Raw genomic sequence first — 20,448 nt, forward strand, 5'->3', positions numbered from 1 at the left:
TTTCCTCTCTTCTCCATTTCTCTCAAACTAATCAAAGACTACAAATTCTCTTATAAACCAAACACACTCATGATCGTACAACAAATTTGTTGTTCAAAAAGACATTTGTCAATCTTTTAGCCTTTGTTTGTTATAAGAGAAATGAAAAGAGAGAGATACAGACGAAAGAAAGAGCATAGGAATTAGAACTTTCTCTTGTTTGGAAGAGGCAAGAAAGAGGGAAGAGAGACAAAACTTAGGTGGGGCCAGCGTGTTTTCGGTTCTCTCCAGAACAAGGAAAAAAGAAGTGAGAAATTGGTAATCTTATTATTGTTCCTTTTATGCCCTTCAATATGTGATATAACACACCCTTCCAATTATACTGTTCTAGGTTCTATTATATTTTTTTTTCCTTTCACGTGACACCTTTTTCTTCTTCTTTTTAAAATGGACATTAAATTTGATTATATAAATTCAAAATCAAATTAAAAATGAGTCCAGTTAAATAAGTGTGGTTTTTTAGTTAATTAATTGAATTTAATTAAAAATAAAATAGCTTTTATGAGATGATTTTTATTTTAAGGGTAATTTTGTACTTTCAAAAATAAATAACATTTCTCTCTTCTCACTTTCTCTTCTCTTTCACTTATACCAAACAATATCTTAAATCTACTCTATTTCTCACATCTTTCTCTCTTCTCGTGCTCTATCCCTCACTTATTTCTCTCTTTTCACTTTCTCTCCACAACTAGTCACACCCTTATGACGTCTTTGGTTTGAGAGAAAGAAATAGGGAAGAGAGAAAAATAGGAAAATCAATGAATGTATTTGGACATTGATTTCCGTGTTTTTCTCTCTTCGATATTTCTTTCTCTCAAACCAAACACGTCATAAGGGTGTGACTGGTTGTGTAGAGAAAGTAAGAAGAGAGAAATAAGTGAGAGAGAATGTGAGAATAGAGAAATAGAGTAGATTTGATATGTTGATTGATATAAGAGAAAGTGAAAAGACATAGAGAAGAGAAAGAGATGTGTTTAATTTATAAAAGGAGAAAAGTTTCCCTTATACTACTCTAATAAAGTTTTTTATCAAAATTAATTTAAAAAGGGCACATGTGAAAAAGTGAGCAAAATATGAAAGAAAAGAAGTGGGACCCACACTTTTTAGTTTCTCTTCTCTTTTTCTATTCCTCCAAACGAGAGAGAGATGTTTCATTTCTCACCAAACTCTCTCGCCTCTATTTCTCTAAAAAGAAACACAATATATATATGGTTTTCTAAATGGGCTTAGCTAATGAATCATAGTAAGCACTTTTTTTTTTTAATCTTTTACTTAGTATTTAGTTGTGTTTTGCTATTTTGGCAAGGGAAATACTAAAGTAATATTATATAACCTTTAAATTAGTGGTTCAATGTCTTGAAATTTTTAAAAAGTTTTTTTTTACTTAAAATTATTGATTTTACATCTATTTTCTTAATCATTGTCTCGAATATTGGATTCTGTTTAACATAACTATTTTATTTATTTATTTATTTATTTATTTGTTGACTAATCTTTTATTTAATATTTATCTATTTATGATTTTGTTCAATTGGTTATCTATCGATACATAAAACCGAGTTTGATCAAATGTATTGCCGGTTCGACTCGGGCCTGGTTTTCTAAAAACATTGAGTTGTGACTTGTGAAAGCAAGTTGTCGAGAAAATCATAATCTCATTCCCCGCAAAAACGCAATGGCCGAAGAAAAATCCCGCATTCAACACTCACAAGAAGAAGAAGAACGCTTTGATGTTCTAACAAAAACCGGTGAGAAAACCGGAATTTCCAAACCCAGGCAAGTAACACTAACTAACTAACTCTCTCTCAAAACAAATTTCACTACTCGTAATAATAACAAACACAACGTGTGCGTGCATTTCAGAAGTGAAGTTCATCGAGATGGTGATTACCATCGCGCCGTTCACGTTTGGATTTTCGCCGAATCCACACAGGAGCTACTTCTCCAACGCCGTGCTTCTTGCAAAGATTCATGGCCTGATCTTTGGGACATTTCTAGCGCCGGTCACATTTCTGCTGGTGATTCCTCCCTAATCACTGCTAGGTACTTTAAATCATCAATTTTCATTTCGATTGTTTCCGTTGTGTAATCGATTGCGAATTTGATCTCAAATGTTTGTTGTTGACTTTTTATAATTCGTTTTGATTAGAAATTAATTTGAAGTTAAGTGCTTTATTGTTGACTGACTTTAGATGATCAAATTTAGTAGAGTTAGTTAATTGTTGATGAATGATTTAGACACTATTGCTTATAAGTGTTGTATCATCCACACTTCTGATAGAAGGTGTGTCCAATACCGACACATGTGATTGCCTTCAAATAATTATTTTTTAAAATTTTACTAGTGTCGAGGTGTCTGTGTCGGTGCTTCATAGGCTCTAGTTAGTATGGTTTTAGCTCATATACGGCAAAGTGAGTTTGAATCCTGCTGCCGATTTGAGAACCTCGTTGGTGTGTAATATGTAAGTACATTGGTAAATGGTCTTTGAGCCTTGATTTTAGTCAACACTCAGGATCCAACTCACTTAAACTTTGGAATTCAAATGAAAAAAGATGCATTTTTTTTTTAAAAAATAAAAATGTTAGTAAGTTACTGGTTGTTAGTTTTAAAGATTTGAACTTTGGATCTCTTGATCGGAACTTCTTCGGCATTCCTTAGATCACCAACCAAGCTACTTGTTTGAGACAAGAGATGAAGTTGTTAAAATCTTAATAATTAGATTTTGTGCTCTCTCTCAATTTAGAGAAGTTAAATTATAAAATTTTACTCAATGCAAAAGTTGAATATTTTGTTTTCTATCACAGGTGTGTGTGTGTGTGTGTGTGTTTTTGGAAAACAATGTTTCACTTAGTAAAAGTAAAAAATTTCACTCTTAATGTGTGAATCGTGTGCTAAACTAAAGGTAGGTCAGTGTAATTAATATCTTCATTTTAAATAGGAAAGTAGGATTGTTCAGAATGTTTGGAATATAGAGATTGCTTTGGTGATTAACTGTATAGTGTTGTTGTATATTTGGTTTTTTTAGGAGGGAGCTAGAAGAAGAGTTAGGTGTAAACCTTCCCAAGGATGCATTTGAATTGATATTTGTTTTCCTACAGGAGTGGTAAGTAGTGTATGGTGTATCGCTGTATTTTTTCAAAGTTTTATGAGTATGGTTTTTCTTTGTGGATGTGCTTTGTTTATAATTACACAAGTGCCACATTGCTTTTGTGCTGTTTTCCATTTTCAAGACGGACTTTTTGGGGCCATTTACTTCACAAAAATTTGAAAATCGAAAACAAAATGTAAATAAAGTGACATTCTTGTAATTATAATGAAAACATATCAACTGAGTTTTCCTCCATGTTTTTGCCAAAAAAGGATTTGTTTAAAGGAGATTCTTTCACACCCCCTTTCACATATGAAGATAGACTGCTGATTTCTTCTTTCTTTCTATTTTTTTTATTGCATAATCGTAGGATGTTTTTTATGTTCAATTAATGCTTTACTTCCATTTTTTTCTTTTGTAATCCATGAACAAGCTGATTTTAACTTTTGATATGGAATGCAGTGTCACAAATGACGGAAAGTTCATCAATAACGAATATAATGATGTGTTTCTGGTAACTACTATAGATCCAATACCTCAGGAAGCTTTTAAACTTCAGGTGATGATGTTTAAGATGCTTTCAAATTGAACATTATGTATTTCTACTCCACACTTTTGTATTGTTGTCGAAATAAAGTAGAATAATGTGATTATCATCATATTTTGTCTCAGCCTGATGTTCAATATCCTTTGACATACATTATACACCATGATTTGTTCATTTTGGAGCTTGCCTTTATGATTTTTCATTAATTGATTATTTAAAATTGTTTTGGAAATGATAAAATTTTATGTTTTGTAGCTAGTATTTCCTTCTTGTTCTTGAATTTTAAGATTTGGAACTGATAGTGTAAACCATTGTTTCATAACTTCTAAGCCAAATTCCATGCGAGTTAGTTAGCTATGTAGTTTCTACCATGAGTATGCTAATCTAATTCTATGCATGTCCTTTATGTCTTTTATAAGTATATGCATGATTTGTGATACTGGGTTTCCTGATTTTAGTGACGGGATCTGATTACGTTGGCAGGAATCTGAAGTTTCTGCTATTAAATATATCGCTTATGACGAGTATAAAAGGTTGCTAGCCAAAGAAGATTCAGATTATGTCCCTTATGATGTTCATGGACAATACGGTCAACTATTTGATATAATTGAGAAGAGGTATGTTATTGTTTTAGTATATGCATGATGAGAATTTTCTTATATTTGAAACAATACCTTTGTTGATATAGCCCAACTAGTAAGGCATGATAGTGGACTGAAGGTTTGGAGATTCTACACCAGGAGGGATAAGAAATAACAAATTTAGGAATATTTTATCTATTAAGTTGATATTTTGTAGTTGTTATCTGTCACTTTTTATCTAGTTACTTTTTATTTTGTCATTCTGATTTCTAGGAAGTTGTTAGGGGAAATATTATAAAGTGACGGATGAGTATGTTAGGATCTATGATTGGGTTTTTCTCTTAGGAAATTGTTCAGAGTTTTGGCTCTTGAAAAGAGGCAGCAGATTAATACTGTAACTCTCTTTTTTAATAAATTAATGCTATATTTTCAGAAATCCTTCTTCTGTGCAGTGACATTCATCAAGTCATGACAAACTCGATTTAGGCATTGTGTATCATTAGTATACATTACTTTAGCCTGATCTCAAATAGACTCGAAGTGAGGTGTAGACGGAAAATATATTTTGATGGAAGGATGAAGGGATCACTTGATGATAGTGCACAACTATGTATCAATCTTTTCCCATTGTTCTCAATTGAAAACATCCACAAACTCAACCTTGGTGGTGAGAGGTGGTCTTTGTAACCTTCAGACCATTAATTCATAACTTGATATTATAAGTTCCAAGTATTTTAATTGGTTACATTAAATTTTTTTGTGGATAAGGGGGAAATGACATAAAAAATGGGATGATTGGTCTCAGGGGAACTGTAGTATTAGAGGTAGATATGATTAGTGACCAATAGACACAAATCAATGATGAAACACTACTTGAAAGGATGTCAACAACGGACGACTAGTCGTATGTGGTCAATTTCGGCTGTTAAGAGTCCCAAATTATCTTAAAGGAGACTCCGACACCATTTTAGGTTCTGTTTGGTAAACAAATAGCAGATGGCTGATAAGCTAGGGGTAAAATTGGAAGAAAAATGACAAGCTATAAGCTACTAAATATAAGCCATAAGCTCTTTTTAAAAACTGTTATCAAACAGAGCTTTTTTAACCAAACGAGCTTATAAGCTATAAGCTAGCTTATGTGGCTTCCTAAACAGAGCCTTAGAACATGGGTTAGGCCTAACTTAACCCTACAAAACCGGCTTGTATAAAGGGTAATTAGCTCTGACTTTATGAAGCGGAATAGAAAGCTGTTGTGCTAGAACCGTTAAAGGGTTAGCATGAGTTCTAGTAATTTACTCCCACCAAGATCTAAGATCACGAACTTACCCTCATTTCTCATCTTCTAAGTACAAACTCTACCGCCAGGATGCTTCTTACCTTCCAACATCACAACTTTGTAACCAAACGACAATAGCTGCCTTGCCGCAGCCAACCCAGCAAGGCCAGCACCAATAATAACAACAGTCCCTTCCGTCGCCTTAGGCAACTTAGAAGTAAACATTGGCGAAACCCCAAAATTTATGTGTACATAATACATTTATACAAAAGAAACTCATAAGCAGAGTTAATCAAATGTGCAAATAAATATGCACATAAATTTTGGGGTTTCACCGTCGTTTACTTCTCAGTTGCCTGAGGCGGCGGAAGGGATTGTTGTTATTATTGGTGTTGACCTTTCTGGGTCGGCTGTGGCCAGGCAGCTACTGTCCTTTGGTTACAAGATTGTGGTTTTGGAAGGTAGGATCCGTCCTGGCGACAGACTTTGGACTCAGAAGATCACGAATGAGGGTAAGTTTGCAGCCGTAGTTCTTGGTGGGAGTGTTATTACTAGAGAACTCAAGCTACCCCTTTAACGGTTCTCGCACGACAGCTTTCTATTCCGCTGCATAAAGTCTGAGCTAATTGCCCTTTATACAAGCCAGTTTTGTAGGGTTGAGTTAGACGGAACCCAAATTCTAAGATGGTATCAGAGCCTCCTCCAAGATACGTTGGGCCACCTGCTATAAGGTTATGCTCCAGATGTTCTGGGCGTGAAGGGGAGGGGGGGGGGGGGTGTATGTTTATAAGTGGGGGAAATCAGGTGTTGGGATGGCAGTTGGTGGGCTAGGACCGCCAGTGGAAGTCAACACCGGTGCTGGAAGTGGTGTCCGAATATCAGGTGTGACACGTCACCATGTGCTTGTGATGTAACTGCATGCAAGAACTACAGGCACAAGGGCGTGATAGATTGCCTCTAACAATGATAAGATAATTCGATGGCCGAAAGATCTTGACGCGAGTTTCCTCATTGTGCGGTTGGGTGTCAAAAAAATTGCTGGAATAGGAGGCAGATAGGAAACCAAAGGGAAAACCCCAGTAGACACACAGTTGTCGATTTTTTTTCTCACCGGAGGATATTGGACCTGCTTGGAAGGCACAAATTTAGGTTAGATCTGTCAAGCCCTAGAAGATACCATGTTGAATGAGAGGGAACAAAGGTGTGAAATGGCGAAACCGTGTCTCTTAAGTCCCAACAATACATTAAACTCAGTTTTATACAGGCTCAAGACAATGAATATAAAATAAACATTGGCGATACTATTCCTATTCACATGAGAAGATTTGGTTATGTAATCATCCTATACAATAAATACATAGACGCTATATTTTCAACAGTTTCGAATCCTAACTCACGCTGCATAGATTACCTTTAAAGTGCACATTCCCTATATTTATATTGTTATGTCTTAAAGCACAACTTTCTTTAAATCTTCATATATTTATGAGTTATTAGATATACTGAGGGACAACTACCTAGCACACAATATCGAAAATAATGACAGTCATTGATTATATAGTTAATTTTGCTATTCCTTATATATTTGTTGAAGGTACAAAGAGAATACCGTAGCACGCAGTTTGGCTCTACAAAAGCAACTAAGTCGCTATGCTCCCGTTTCTCTCAATGTAGAGGTTGTTGTGATTTCAATTTTGGTTGCATTGTTGCATTATATTGACTTCTATCTGCCAATTATTTAGCTTTAAATATTTTTATCTTCCCGAGCTTCTGACAATTGAACAGCATATGGTTAAACTCAAGCATTTCGATCATATCACAACCCTCTTCAAATGGGGATTGCTATTCTCTAACTTTGTGGTAGGAAAGGTAGGTGACTTTGAGTCACTTTTATGCGTTTGATCAATCAAGTGTGCCACAACTTGCCACGTGTCTTTCTCTAACTTTGTGGCAGGAAAAACATTAGAACAAAAAAAAAAAACACTTCCATCTCCAACTCTGTCAATAACTTCTAATTCTTCCACCGATGCCGACATCCACAGTCGATTCCGATACCCTCCTCTGTCAATTGCTGCCACCGCCTCGGTCAACTGCTGCCGCCATCTCGGTTTACTGTTGCCACCGTCATGGCCATATACTATTTGCTGCTGTGAGAAAAACAAACGTAGAAATCAAAAGCTAATCCAGTTTTCAAAATGATTAAAGGTACAAACTTTATGAACAACAACTTAAACTTGAATATTGGAGATGGCTTGCAGCGGTCGGCGTGCGATGGTTTGTGACGGTGCACGACGGCAGCAGGTTTGACATTGGAGATGGAAGTTTTTTTTTTTGTTCTGATGTTTTCATTCCCAGGTAAGAGAAGGACGCGTGGCAAGTTGTGGCACACGTGATTGATCAAACGGTTAAAAATTGTCCAAAGTCACATGCCTTTCCCGCCACAAAGTTAGAGAATAGCGATCCCTTCAAATGGGTCTAATTTTTTTTTTTGTCTGAAACAGTAAAAGAAGATTGTTTTTGTTTCACTTGGCAGGGTCTTATGAATATATGGAAAGAATAGTAGCTGAAATGTTTTAATACATTTACAACTATTATAAACAGTTTGAACTGATCTGAAATAGAAATAACTAATTTCAATTTACCAAAAGATCTAGGGGTAGCCTTTAACCAGGGGATGGGTCACAAGGCAAAATATTAGATAACAAAAGATAAGATAAACTATTGGATGCAAGACTATTGAACTGAGAGATAAAACAGAAACTTGGAGCAAGAGACACGCATCTTTCAATATTTGCACCTCGGATGGGATTCTTATTCTTGTTGTTTGTAGACATTACACATGGAAATTTAATAACCTGAGATAAAAGAAGACAAATTCCACCAAACAACTGTAATAAACAGCTAAAAAATATTCGGCAACACCAAAAACAACACCAAAAGATAAAACATCTGAACACACGGATTGATTATTATATCTGAAATGGTACCCGACGACTGTGAAAATCTGCCAAAGTTACCGAGCTTTCATCAGACCAACTTGACACTTTTCCATTCCCAAAATATGAGCCATCTCCCTTTGAAAAATACCTGGACATTCTTATTGCTCACTTGCAGTTTCAAGATCTGGTTGGTTTCTTCATAAGAAATCTAACCTATTTTTTTCAACACTATTATTTGATTAAATTCTTGTAGGTCCTAAATAAGTAATGCATTCACCAAATATTGAATGAGATCCATATAATATTGTGGACCACTGTGAATTTCACTTGACATCAATTTGTTGGAAATAAAATAATGTATTTGAGAATGTTTCGTTAGTAGTATTTGTCTTTCTTCAATATATGACCATGGTTTGGTTTTTCCTGATTTAACTTGTATTGCTTTTTTTTTTCCTATTTATGTGCCGGGTGGTTGTGGGAAAATCATTGCCTTAGTAGGCCTGCGATAACTTGTAGAAAGAGTAAATAAGAGAGTTGGAGATACTGATACTGTAATTGGAAGTGTATACTTCAGTCTCCCTGTGTATATACTGTACCGGTTTATGAGGGTGGTACAAAGTAAATCTGGACCAAGCCCGTGTCTCACCAGCTTAATATTAACATCAACAATAACAATTTTGATTGAGTGGGATTCAATTCTGTAACTTCAAATAAACATTGAATTTGATCTTGCCAAGAAGAATGTTGATATTTAGGAGTTATCCAAATGGATAATTGAACCAAGTTATTTAAGCTGAGTCATAAAATCTTAACAGTGCCAATATATTGAAATAGTCTGTTAGTTGGTTAGAAATCTATGATTCTATTTATATGTTTTTGGGCATTGCACTGTTCCATTATTTCTCTTGACATTTTTTTATTAGAGATTAGAGAAGACTATACTTCTCTTTAGACTTCCATCTTTCTTGAACTATTAACAAAACATAACTTTGATCTCTATTTTCTCGGCAACGTGTTCTTTATCCTGATTGATTTAGAAAATTCTGACTTGTGGCCAAATGCTACATGTTAAAGCATTTGTAGCAATATCAAATATTTTGTTGATTCATGAGCAGATGGAAGATCAGAATATTTTAATGTCGACCATATTTGCAAGTAGACATGTGTTACTAGCAATTAGTTCTATACATCTTTTACATCAGCATGACTACGTACAAAGGTTTTGGATGAACTCTTGTTGCAAATAAATTAATTTAAAATTCGAAACAAGTTTTGTTTATGAATTTTGAAGGTTATGATATCATTATTAGTTGAGTGTAACAATACACGGATGACCAACATATTTATCATAAACTTTGTGGTCCCCTTTTAACCTTTGAAATAAATTTTTTTTTCGGCAGTTGACAGGACTTGCAGATTCAGACAAAGAGGCTCTTGTTTTTATTGTCAAGGCTGCAACTGTTATGGATGAAATTTTTTATCTGCAGGTTTATTTTACAATACATTTATAGATGTGTTTGTATGCAATTTTTATGTACCTTATGTGTATTGATTTTAATTTCTATGTTCAATGTGCATGCTCATATCAAGAAAATAAATTCTAAGCTTTTGTCTGAGCAAGCAAATCATTTTTCACATATATGTAATAATGTTCAACATGTCATGCTTGGTACCTAGGCTTTAGTAATCATTTTGTGAAATTTGATTGGCAATTTATTTTGTCCTCTGAAACATCATTCTATAGTTTTAACTGTGATCGGTAGAGTAGAACCTAGAAGGTATATGTTCGAATAATATTGTGTAGTACTAAAGTTTGTCTTTTTATTCCCCTATCAGTCGTGGTACAGTAATCCCGCTCTTAGAGATTGGTTGAAGGAGCATGCTGATACGTCAGAGTTAAATAAATTGAAATGGTCCTATTATCAGATAAACAAGAGCCCATGGTAAGTCCTTTAAATCTTGACAACTTACTCTAACAACTGAATGTTATGTATTTATGCAGACACACTGAGATGGATAGACTTTGGTGATTTTGTATCTCAGACTCTGGTGTTTTCTTGTTCTTGAGCACACATTTGAGAATTCCAACCGTCTAGAATTTGGTTAATTTACTAAATTTAAGATTAGGATTCCTCTGAGAAACTATTTCTCAGTCTGAGGCCAGTGATTATTAGCACCACAGTTCTTATTAGCATCATCTGGCTCATTTCAAAATTATAGGACACAAATTTGTTAAAGGTGTTAAAATTTAGATAAATGGTAAGGAGTGGTAAAGGTAAAGGTAAATGTAAACATGGGAACAATAAAGGGAGGTGCATCTTTAGATTCAAATCTTATTCAAAATCTGAAAATCTTTTGAGTGTGGAATAACTTATAAAGCACAAACTCTGACACGAACATGTTGACACTGTTAATTTCAAAAAGTATAGGACATGTATGAAGAGGAAATTTGAAAATGAGAGATGAGAGGACATATGTTGTCACTTGTCAGACACATGTTGTATGCATGTCGGGCATGGGGGGTGGGGGCACACCTAATCCCAGAGGTCTCTGTGTTCAGAGGTGGTCAATATACTTGTCGAGGTGTGAGGATTCAAATACCCCTCGTTATTATGTGTTTCATTTCAAGAAGAAATCAGGACCAATTAGTGGTTCATTTGAAGTTCATAGAATCGAAAAAACAATAAAGCAAGTCATCTTATATTGGATGTTGTGAAGTTGTTGGAAGGACGATCATTGGAAAAATCATAAGTGGATTTTGACTTTTGAGGATGTGTATGTTAATTCTGGAACTATGTCTGGATATCTTTTTACAAGCACAAAGTTAGAGAAGAAATGAACTAAACTGACAATTAACACTTGAAATTGCTAAATTTGAATGGTGTTCTCCAGAAATATATGAGTATCTGTGTTGAACACTGCAAGCTGTTTCTTTTAACAATATTCAGAGTAAAACCTATTTATTCAAAAGATCTCTTTTCCCCACATACATGTTTATTGTCTAATTATATTGTGTTCATTCTTGCAGGTCTACCCTTGACGATGATGAGGCATTTTTGACAACTGCAGATTCAGCAATAAGGCTGCTCACTAAAGCAACTAGGACAGTTAGAGAGTGGAAAGGTCTGGAATACAGAGCAGCATTTCCCATCCTTAAACCTGCCGGTGCTAATTTCTATCCCGCTGACATGGACAAAAGGGTACCATAGAAAAAATTCAGATCTGATTGGTTTATGACTAGATATGATTTATGATAGGTTTTTATTGTTGTGTAAAGCTAAACATATTTTATCATAACAGTTGTTTGATATATGAAAAAATGAAAACTTCTGTTTTTCAGGAGTTCAATATATGGAATGACAGTCTAGCAAAGGATCAACAGCAAGAGGCAACAAGCTTTTTCACTGTTATTAGAAGGCACAGTGAATTTATTTTGGATTCCGGTCTGTCCAATGATAAAGTAGATTCATCTAAGGATCTGTATATAGTTCCCTATTCTCAAGAGTACAAGTCACTTCTTGCAAAAGCTGCTGATTTTTTGCATAAAGCTGGAGACATTACCAACTCAACAAGGTATATTGTTCTTTTATCCATTCTCTCATCGATTTTCAGCTACATGCTAAATTACTTACATTGTTGGCTAATAACTCATTGTTCCAAGTGTAGTTTGAAGAAGCTGCTACATAGCAAGGCTGATGCTTTCCTTTCTAATGATTATTATAACTCTGACATCTCCTGGATGGAATTGGTTAGTCAATATTGTCTAGTTTACTTTTATGATACAATCATTATAAGTTGTTGGAAAATTTTCAAAAATGAGTTTTTTTTGAGAAGAGGCATTTCTCCAGAGCTTATAATCTTTTTTGTTTTTGATGAATCTTTTCAACTCCAAAAACGAGAGCAAGAGATCTTGTATTATTCAGGTCCTATCAGTGATACACTACTTGAGATGGGTTTTCAAGTTTAGACAACATATATATATATATATATATATGTATATATATATATATATATATATATATATATATATATATATATATATATATATATATATATATATATATATATATATATTTGGTGAATGAACTTATAAGTTTATTTTGAGATGGTGAATACTTTAGTTGGAGTTTTTCATAGACATCAGCTAAAGGTGTCGAATTGCATAAATTTTGTTTCTTCCACTTTTTTATCTGTGGTGTGCTCTATGTTTGTTCCATCATCTATCCTTGCTCTACTGTTGTTTTCTGCCACACTGTGCTTGTGTTATTTGGCATTCTCTTCTCTATGCAGGACTCTAAGCTGGATGTGACAATTGGGCCATACGAAACTTATGAAGATAAACTTTTTGGATATAAGGTAATTATTGAAAACCAGGCTTTAGGCATAAACAATTCAAATCCCCAAAGCATGATAATGTCAGACTTAATTTATTTATTATTTTTATTGGAAAAAGTTAGTATTGATTGAAGCTTTGTGTCATTACTGGCCTACTGTCAGTTAACTTCTTAAAATGTTGGAATGCACATAAAAAATGTTGTTTTTGTTTATGTAATGTTTCGATATAGAAAAGAAACACTCAGCATTGTTAAGCATTGTCAAGAACATCAGTAATTACGGTCAAATTTTAAAACACAACACAGACAGAAACTCTCTTAGTCTTTGATGATTCTTGTGGATGTGTGTACCTTGTATTCTCCGAGTTTCATTATTGTTCAAGGCCTTACATAATTTGTTGATTAATTACATACAAGGAAGATCCTTGGACAATCATGTGTTGAGTAACTTTTAAAGACCTTCGTTACTATTTATTTCAGTTATCTAATAAATCATTTGAGACAATAGCAACATTTTTGAGTGTCACGTGAACATCTAAAAGATTTGGTGTGATTGTAGAGATGAAGCATAATGACTAAGTATTGGTGCGACTAAGCTGGCACTAGTCTGTAATCATCTGTTGTATATGGAAGCAAATGCAATGCTCTTGTTTGAAATCTTTAAACAACTATCAATCATGTTCTAGACAGTTGATATTCTCTGGAAAATTGTCAACATTCTCTCATTTGGAAAGACTTGTGTAAAATGCGTGAAAGTTGTGAAAGTCCCACATTGAGACAATATTTTGTGGTCACACACTTCATCCCATTGATTAGAGCTATATTCCTGTCACTCTTTTGGAGTCCCTTTCGTCGCCCAACTCGTACAAAGACATTTGGCTGTCTAAATTAGTAATTGCATTGTTTGTTTTAGGCTACCTTTGAAGCATATATTGGAATCAGGGACGATGAAGCAACAGCTCAACTGAAACTTTTTGGTGATAATCTGCAGGTATTATGCCTGAAGCCTTTTATTTGGATTAAATTTTGTAGTTTTATTAAATTTTTCAAAATTTAGTCTGAATGATATCTCAAATAATTTTTCTATTGAAGCTTCTGGAGCAAAATCTTCCAATGGATAATGCATACAAATCAAAATCTGTGAATGCAGCACCTATTCGTGTGATCCAACTTCTTTATAATGCAGGGGTGAGTGTTATGAATATTTGACTACTCTCTCCCGTGTGTGTCTGTGTTGCGCGCGTGTGTCTGTGTTGCGCGCGTGTGGACACAATTCAATCCGTTACATCTGACATCTAGCTTATGCAGTAGTGGACACAATTTTCCCTATCATGTCCTTTCTAATAAATTTCGCTGGCGTTTCTGACCTATATTGCATTACTTCATGCTTGAAATTATTAAACTGGAAATTTTACATTAGTATATTATTTCAGGATGTCAAGGGACCACAAACTCTTGCTTTCAATCTACCAAATGATGAGCGCATTGTAAATGACAGGGGAACATCAATGGTCATGCTTAAGAATGTTTCAGAGGCTAAGTAAGTTTTCGACCCTAAATGCTTTGTTTCTTCAAATTTCAACTTGCTATCATGAATCATGATGATTTTCTTTTGTAACATTTTTTTTAAATGGATAGTTTATGTTGGGGAAACCTGTCTTTTCTTATCAGGTTCAATCAGATTCTTTTACCTATAGCTGCTGCCAGTATTGCTGAGGAACAACAAGAACTCGTAGATTTTGAATCTTTTTTTACTCATACTATTTGCCATGAGTGCTGCCATGGAATTGGACCTCATACAATAACACTTCCAAATGGTCAACAGTCGACTGTGAGACTGGTAAGTTGCAAGATATGCCTTATTTAAGAAAAACATTAGTTGAACTTCTGCTACAAGCACACACTAACATAGTAACACTGTTAGTATGCCTCACTAATGGTTCATAACCATAACCATCAATAAGTTAATGAGATCTGCCACTATGATGGGATAATTATAACACCTTGCCTATGTCTTTTACTATCAATTGAGCTTTCTGGCTGATAAACCCCATCAACTTCATGCTGCCCATATTGTTCGTTTTTTGTAGAGGCAGTACAGTTGGTTTAAATCAGAATTGTGCCCAAGCTAAATACCTTTGCTACTACTTAGACTTAGTTCTTGTTAAGCAATAAGCAGTGAGATAGGTTAAGCAGCAAGACCGGCTCCCAAACAGTGGTTTGTGACCTAGGTTTAATCGCCTTTTATATAATATGCTTATGTGTTTTTTTTTAATCTAGTATGCAATTTAGCCATGTTTATGTATAATTATATTTACTTATATATGTATATTTTTAAAATTAATATTAGCTTACCCATGTCAGATTTTTGTAAAATCCTATATCTCTTACTATACCGGCACTAATACTGTACCTACCTATGTGAAATTATTTAATATGCACCGAGCTTATGAAATTGTTTGTATCACATCATTATTTTTTGTAATATCAATTACAATATCTAATCGTTTGATACAGGAATTGCAAGAATTTCACTCAGCTCTGGAAGAAGCAAAGGCTGATATAGTTGGCCTCTGGGCATTGAGGTTCTTAATCTCTCAGGTTAGCTATTATACCTTTTCTCTGGGGATGGAATAATAATTTATGGAGAGAAAAGGAAATAAATAGCACGAGGATGAGGAATCTTTCTAAAACATGGAAGTGCTAGTGAAGGGAACATGAAAATAAAGAGTAACATAAACTCAAGACTGCTCTCTGATTACTTTCATCACTTGATAACTATGTAGTTCCCTGGTTATACTTTATGTTAAAATTTTCTATACATTTTCTGTATAGTTTATTGTTCTGTGGCTTAGGACTGTGTTAATGTCATAGATTATCTGTATGATTTCATCAGGACATGCTTTCCGAAAGTTTATTGAAGTCCATGTATGTTTCTTTTCTTGCTGGATGCTTCCGCTCAGTACGTTTTGGCTTAGAGGAAGCTCATGGGTACGTTGCTAGCTACACATTCTTCTTTCATCTGGTGTCCATTGTTGTAATTTAGCATCTAATTCTACTGCATATTGTCAGGAAAGGACAAGCATTGCAGTTCAACTGGTTATATGAGAAAGGAGCCTTTGTCTCGCATTCTGAAGATAAATTTTCTGTCGATTTTTCCAAGGTATTATTTCTACAAAATCTTTCTATTTTCCTCCCTCCATTTTGAGTCTATTTGATCCTAAGATAAGTGATATATAAATTATATTTTTCTTTCTAAAGATTGAAGGTGCAGTTGAAGGCCTGAGCAGGGAGATACTCACCATACAAGCCCAAGGTGATAAAGAGGCTGCTGGCTTGCTTCTTCAGAAATACGGTGTGATGACAGAACCATTGAAAGTTGCTCTGGAAAAGTTAGAGAATATTCAGGTATTAATCATAGACTGTATAGTGTTCTGCTAGAATATTGATGCCAAACCCAACTTCATAGAATATTTATTACTCCCTTAGGTCTCGTATATAAGCAAAAACGGTACTTGTGTTTTTTGTTTCTCAAATATAAGCAAAAATAACTACTTTTACTCTATTTAATAATATCATTCCTAAAATACTCTATTAAGTGTTCGAATTACAATGCTTCTGCATCTTCTGCATCCAGACTGAGTTTAAAGTAATGAAAAAACTAATTGTCTGTATATCATTCTGTACCTTAGGTACCTGTTGATGTGGCTCCTACCTTCCCCGTTGCTGACAAAATATTGCAAAGATAGCAACATAACTTAGGTACAAAAAGTTCCATGCTTACAAAATCTTTGCGTCAACCTGGAAAAAGTTATTGAATCAATGTCCTTTCGTGGTAGTTGTTCCTACTAAATAATGGTGTACTTGTATCTGTTTTTTTTTATGGACTGGAGTACTTGTATCTCTGTGATGTTTCTATTCTCCTTCAATTGATTCTGAAGGAAAAATTCATTGTCTTTGGAGAATAGTTTGATACGTTATCTAGATATTTTACGCAACCGGCAAGATTGGATTTTATTGATACAAACACTACTCTAAGATTTGATTGTTTTTAATCAAAGTGTATTAATCTTATGATAATAATTTTAAATGGTTTATTTGTAATATTCTGCATTAATCCTCAATTGCATTGATAGATGTATAGTATATGGTTATGATTTGCAGATTATATTTTTTTTGGAATATGACAGGACATGTACGTTGTGATTTAATTAGGTAATTTAAATTATCATGTAATTATTTCAGGCAGGTTCTACCGTGAGAGACTGTCTCATATCTCTCATGGGTGGACAACTTAAATAATGAATCTCAACCGTTCAATGAAAAAGGTGCATGATGCATATATTATACATTATCATTGCTCTTGTTCTCTTCTTCAGTTCTTCTCAAACGCCATTATTTTTCCATTGTTTTAATTTTATAAATTCAACATTTTTTAGCAAATAAATTTATTCATGCTAATATATACTAAAATAATATTTACCATTATTTAAAATAACAAAACTTATATTTCAAAAAAAAAAAAACATGTTTTTCATAATCTTCATCTTCAAGAGAATATACTAACATGAAGATGAATTATGGTAAGTCACCCAAACTATGAAATTTCACAAATTAAATACATCGAAAATTTTCATGGAAACATTTTCCCTAACCCAAACTCAAACATTCAAACCCAAATAAATTTTTCTTTTGCTCTAAAAAAGAAATAGATTTGAAGTAAAAGTTAATTTGAGATTATTTGAGTAATTTTGCTCCTGCCAAAGAAGAAGCAATTTTTTGGGGTTGTTATTGTTTTGGGAGCAACAGCTTTGTTTTTATGTTGCATGGGTACTCCATTTTAGACCGAGTACCGGTACCGGGTACGTACCGGGTACCGGTACGCGTATGGTACTCCCCCGGTACGCACCGACGCCGTACCTTTTTTTTTGTTTTTGTTTTTTGCAACGGGTACACGCGTGGTACACCTGTGGTACTCGCGTGGTACACCAATCCAAAAAAACACGATTTTTTTTCTTCTTTTTCTTTTATTATTAGTTTTTTTATAGGAAGATTTACGTTTTTTATTTGTTTATAATATAAAGTAGCAATTATTGGTAAAAAACAATAACAAAGTAGCCGCCGGAATTATTCACTCATTCATTGAAAAGGAATAGACTAAATTTAAAGAAAGATGAAGATCTAGTTTTTATTCATACCAATCTTCGTCTTCTCTCAAGAAAGAGAAATATTAATATTTATAATGAAAGTGCAACAAAAATGTGGGATATTCGTAGAGATGAATGAGATTTATTTAATATATAGTTGTTATTCTTGAAATTACTAGTCTTTCTCGCGGTGAACCTAACTAAAGGTCACTCTTTTTTTTTTGACAATTTTTAGTGATGATGAAGAGGGAAATAATTGACTCTTTTTGAGCTAATTGGTTTTTAATTTCATATTTTGTTGTTTCTAACAATTTAAATTACATTTAAAGTGTGTTGTGATATTTTTTATGTTTAATTATTTGTTTTAACAATATAACTATATTATTTGATATATATAATTATATTTTTTAAAAAAATTATAGGGACGTACCCGTACCTTAATTTTTCTAAAAATGACGTACCCCGTACCGGTATCGGTATCGGATACCGGTACCGTACCCGCACCCGGGCAACATATTAAGGAGATGGAGATGAAGTTGGAGAAAGATGAGTTATTTCTAGATTTGAGATTTTGGGAGAAAAAAAAATTCATTTGGATGAAAATTAAATTTATGTTTTGAAGATTGATGATTAATTTTTTTCTGGGTTTTTTTTAATGGAAATTTAATTTACGTTTTTAAATTGTAAAACAATAATAGTAATTTTAAATTTCAAAAAATGAATTATAAAAAGAAAAAAGTCAAGGTCAAACAAAAGGAAACAAATATCATACAGATAAACCACAATAAGATCTATAGACTCTCTTAATCTAATGGTATTTAGCTATGACTCAATGGTGAGAGATATTAGATGCTCTCTCACCCTAGCACCCCCCATTATTTCATATGATGGAGATGTGGCAATGTGAAATTCTACTATGGGCACAAGCCTAAATAAATTTAGTTTAGACACACTCATAATCAAGATTAAAAATTAAAGTTAAAATAATTAAATTGATATTGATTGATGTGACAATTTTATTTTTCATTTAATTTTTTAAATTGATGTGTGTGTCTAAGTCTGTGCCTATTACATTTGTGCCTATAGAAGAATACCTCTGTGGCAATAACATATCTAGACAGTTAGGTGAAGGAGAAAAACTTTTCTAGACACAAGCTCATATATTTGTTGTTTCACACTCACAAGATATAAAAAAACATTAAGTAAAAATTGTTAAAGTAATATATTTGATGTGACAATTTTATTTTTCTTTTAATTTTTTTGATTTGTGTATGTGTGCCTAAATCTTGTGTTCTAAAGCTTGTACTCAAGCAAGTGTTGCTCTGGATGAAGACCTAAAGGGGGACTAATAGACGTCATGGTCTTCCGAACTTTTTCAATTTTGTTTTATACTCATGCTATTAATTTATAACACTTTTTCAATTTAATTTAAATTATAATGTAATTATTTCATATGATGGAGATGTAGAGACCATGATCCTGCAAACTTTTTCAATTTGGTTTTATACTATATGCTATTACGTATATTTTTTGGTCTCTATTTCATGTTGAGGTTTAAACACTTAAATTTATAATATTAAAAGTTTTTAACCAAGTAAAATATAACACAAGCATGAAGATTAACTTATTAGAAACCTAATTGTCTTATCATCTTTTTGAAGCATCATTGTAAATTCACAAATCACATCAGAAAAACGATCATAGCACATATTGATATAAATTCAAATCATCTGAATCCACTCTAATTATACACAACGACCATATAATGGCTATATCTGAACCAAAAACAAACTGATTTTTTAAATTTTAAGTTCACATAATTGTCAAAAGCCTAAAAATACATATTTTGTCAAAACAAAATTGCCTTTATCATTTTTTTTTAAGTCAAAAAATATATACATGATAAAGGCAAGTAAAATATAAAGTATTATTTTATTGTCAAGTAATCTAGTGGCTAGAAATTTCACCCTTAAAGTGGATAAGTGAGATGACCGGGATTCAAATCCTAACTCCTTACATATATAATGCAATGTTCTACCAACTAAGTTAAGCTCACGAGATAAATATAGAGTATTATTTTACATTACACGCAAAAGAGGAAGTGAAATATTCACCTAGCTTAATTTTTATTTATTTTTTTACAGTTTCACCTAGCTTAAGTTATCGCCTAAATTAATTTATTTGCATGTGTCAAATTCAAAACCTTAGATCTTAACTCTGATATCTATTCAGTAAAAAAAGTTTAAAAAAATCCCAATATGTAAAGATATAATTTGTGTTAGCAACCTAGAATCCCTTGAGAGCCTACAAACTCTAGCAATAAAGACCATGTTAACATAAATTTTTTTACAAAAATAGGTAAAGACATGTGAGTTCTTAATGCTACAACACATCCACCACTTGTATGGATGGTCTAATTTAGTAATGATGTAACGAACACACAAGATAATAAGTTTTTCAGGTCATGGACAAAAATCACATCAAGTGTATCCAACA

General features: G+C 33.3%; 1 protein-coding gene across 2 annotated transcripts; it reads left to right on the forward strand.

Annotated features, from left to right (window-relative positions):
- The first annotated feature begins 1,580 nt into the window (after positions 1-1,580).
- Positions 1,581-16,922, forward strand: LOC123913464 (nudix hydrolase 3). 2 transcript variants are annotated; one of them, XM_045964215.1, is made up of 21 exons: positions 1,581-1,815; positions 1,903-2,082; positions 3,066-3,143; positions 3,591-3,687; positions 4,159-4,292; positions 7,127-7,208; positions 9,872-9,958; positions 10,308-10,414; positions 11,500-11,671; positions 11,812-12,044; positions 12,138-12,219; positions 12,762-12,827; positions 13,719-13,796; positions 13,898-13,993; positions 14,239-14,345; positions 14,477-14,645; positions 15,323-15,406; positions 15,702-15,796; positions 15,878-15,968; positions 16,067-16,213; positions 16,498-16,922. In XM_045964215.1, the coding sequence occupies exons 1-21, from the start codon at positions 1,715-1,717 to the stop codon at positions 16,552-16,554; spliced, it is 2,343 nt and encodes a 780-aa protein (XP_045820171.1). In that variant the 5' UTR covers positions 1,581-1,714; the 3' UTR covers positions 16,555-16,922. The 2 variants fall into 2 exon arrangements, with proteins under 2 accessions (XP_045820171.1, XP_045820170.1); XM_045964214.1 differs by having other exon boundaries at positions 1,613-1,815; positions 11,812-12,219.
- Positions 16,923-20,448: the final 3,526 nt, after the last annotated feature.

Source organism: Trifolium pratense, linkage group LG3, assembly GCF_020283565.1.
Source record: "Trifolium pratense cultivar HEN17-A07 linkage group LG3, ARS_RC_1.1, whole genome shotgun sequence".
NCBI lineage: Eukaryota > Viridiplantae > Streptophyta > Magnoliopsida > Fabales > Fabaceae > Trifolium > Trifolium pratense.